The following is a 2,497-nucleotide window of genomic DNA, read 5'->3' as shown; positions in this document are numbered from 1 at the left end:
CCGTCCCATAAGAAGCCGACGGGCTTCTCGGCCGTCAGCCAGTTGTTCAGCGAACGCTGGCCCGGCACGCCGGCCAGCCGCAGCTTCAGCAGTCCGGCGCCGGAGAAGAACATCGACTTCGAGCTGGACGTGCGCGTGGAGATCGACAGCGGGAAGTGCGTCCTTCACCCCACCACTCAGCAGTCGGAGCACGAGGACGTCGCCCTGCGCAGGTCAAACCCTCTCTCACTGGTTGGGTCTCTCACTGGTTGGGTCTCTCACTGGTTGGGTTCGTAAAGCCGCGCCGATGGAGAACTTCTTCTTCTTCTGTGTAGGAGCTGCGACCGCATCCTGAGGAGTCTGGACCAGGATTCTCCTCCAAAGAAGAAGAAGCTGCAGCCGGCCTACAGCTCCTCCACTCACCTCCTGGCCGGGAAGAAAGGCCCTGCCACCCTGCAGACCAAGTCCAACGACCTGGAGACGACGGTCTTCTACATCCCCGGCGTAGATGTGAAGGTCAGCAGCTCTCTGAATGTCCTCCTCTCTCTGGGTTTGGGATTATAATCTGAAATCTTTCGCTTCTCCTGCAGCTGCACTACAACTCCAAGACGCTGAAGACGGATTCTCCCAACGCCTCGCGGGGATCCTCTCTGCCCCGCACGCTCTCCAAAGAGTCCAAGCTGTATGGTATGAAAGATAGCGGCCCAAACCCCCCCAATGCTGTCCACTGCAAGACTAACTCGCTCCTACCTCCCCCACCTGTTGCTGCAGGTACCGTCCATTTCTCCGTTTATAGCTGCATGCTGTTGCACCTCTCTCCATCTGAKGAGCTAATTGGACTCTGGATATCTGTGTTTATAGCTATCAAGCTTTCTATTGCTGGAGACTGCTAGCTACCTTTCCAACTAGCTAGCTAGCTATCTGTCCAGGTAACTTACTGGACAGGTAGCTAGCTRTCTGACTATTGAGCATATTGAGCTTTCTTGCTATCGAGCTATTATCAAGCCGTCTGTGGCCATGTGTAACTATCTACATAGCTAACTGGCTATCTAGACTTAGATACCCGTTCATCTAGCTAGATAGTTAGCTATCTATTTAGCTATTGAGTTATCGATATATGGATATCTTTCTAAAGATTGATATCTAGTTATTTATCTGTATAGATAGCTATCTAGCTATGTAGATAGCTACGTAGCTATCACTGTAGGTWTATAACTATCTACATTGAAGCGTTTGTTTCTAGCTGCATGCTGTAGCTCCCTCTCCTCCGTCTGATGAACTAATGTGGGCTCTTCAGTATTTATCTTTSTATCTGTACAGCTATCTACGTAGCCAACAGTGAGACAGCTATGTAGCSTTAGCAATCTGTCTGGATAGCTAGCTATCTGTCTTTGTGTTGAAGGCTGTCAGTGTTTCTAGCTGCATGGCCCTCTCCTCTGGTCTGGATTGGAGTTCTTGTGGTCTACAGTTGAAGCGACCCGCTTCATGCAGACTGCTTCTAGCAGTTTCAGCTCTGGCTCTGTGTTCCTGCAGCCAAAGGGAAGGGCGTTGGTGGGGTGAAGACAGCCAAGCTGTACGCCTGGGTGGCGCTTCAGACTCTGCCGGAAGAAATGGTCATCAGTCCGTGTCTGCTGGACTTCCTGGAAAAAGCTCTGGAGACCATTCCCATCACGCCGGTGGACCGGAGCTATGCAGGTCGGTTTTGTGCCGCTGACGGTTTCTTCCACCGACTCGGCGCTCCTCATTTCACAGTCAATGTTTGTCTTGGTAGCCACGGCAACCCAGGAGGAGGACATGGGCCAGTTCGACCCGGTGGACCCGCTGGAGGAGTCCACCACCTCGCTGGTCTCCTCCTCCACCTCGGCCTACTCCTCGTTCCCGGTGGATGTGGTCGTCTACGTCAGAGTCCAGGTTTGACCCGAACCGTGACCTCTGCAGCTGCAGCTAKCCTCCCTGGTGCCGTTTGGTTCTGACGGACCCGTCTGCTTCCAGCCCTCTCAGATCCGCTTCAGCTGCCTGCCCATGTCCAGGGTGGAGTGCATGCTGAAGCTGCCGTCGCTGGACCTGGTGTTCTCCTCCAACCGCGGAGAACTGGAGACGCCGACAGGAASCAACMCCAYGGACGGGCCGCAYGCGCCGTCCTCCACCCCGCCGGGGCAACACAACCCCAAGCTGCCCCCCAGCAGAGGTAGGGGGAAAGTTCTGCTGGGACCCGCTGGATTCTTGACAACAATTGGCACACTACCGCAAATGCGCTAATAGCAAAGCTAATTTTTCATTTGCCGTTTTTGCTAACTTTGAAAATCCTTTGTGCTTATAGTTTTTTTATGAATAAATTATAAAGTGTTAATTAACATGACTTATTACAAATTTTACATAAAATGGTGTTAGTGGATTGTCTGGTTCTGGTTAGCTAACGGACGGTGTGTCTGGTTCTGGTTAGCTAACGGACGGTGCGTTTGTTCCGGTTAGCTAACGGACGGTCTGTCTGGTTCTGGTTAGCTAACGGACGGTGCGT

General features: G+C 52.6%; 1 protein-coding gene across 1 annotated transcript in view; it reads left to right on the top strand.

Moving 5' to 3' along the window:
* Positions 1–2,497, top strand: part of kiaa1109 (KIAA1109 ortholog) — an 89,729-nt gene that overhangs the window by 76,363 nt on the left and 10,869 nt on the right. The window contains 6 exon segments of the mRNA XM_017303367.1: positions 2–212; positions 315–495; positions 570–750; positions 1,513–1,674; positions 1,751–1,890; positions 1,972–2,215. Of these exon segments, the coding sequence (XP_017158856.1) occupies positions 2–212; positions 315–495; positions 570–750; positions 1,513–1,674; positions 1,751–1,890; positions 1,972–2,215 (1,119 nt within the window).

This window comes from Poecilia reticulata, unplaced genomic scaffold, assembly GCF_000633615.1.
Source record: "Poecilia reticulata strain Guanapo unplaced genomic scaffold, Guppy_female_1.0+MT scaffold_254, whole genome shotgun sequence".
Classification (NCBI taxonomy): domain Eukaryota; kingdom Metazoa; phylum Chordata; class Actinopteri; order Cyprinodontiformes; family Poeciliidae; genus Poecilia; species Poecilia reticulata.
This window is presented reverse-complemented; position numbering and strand designations above follow the sequence as displayed.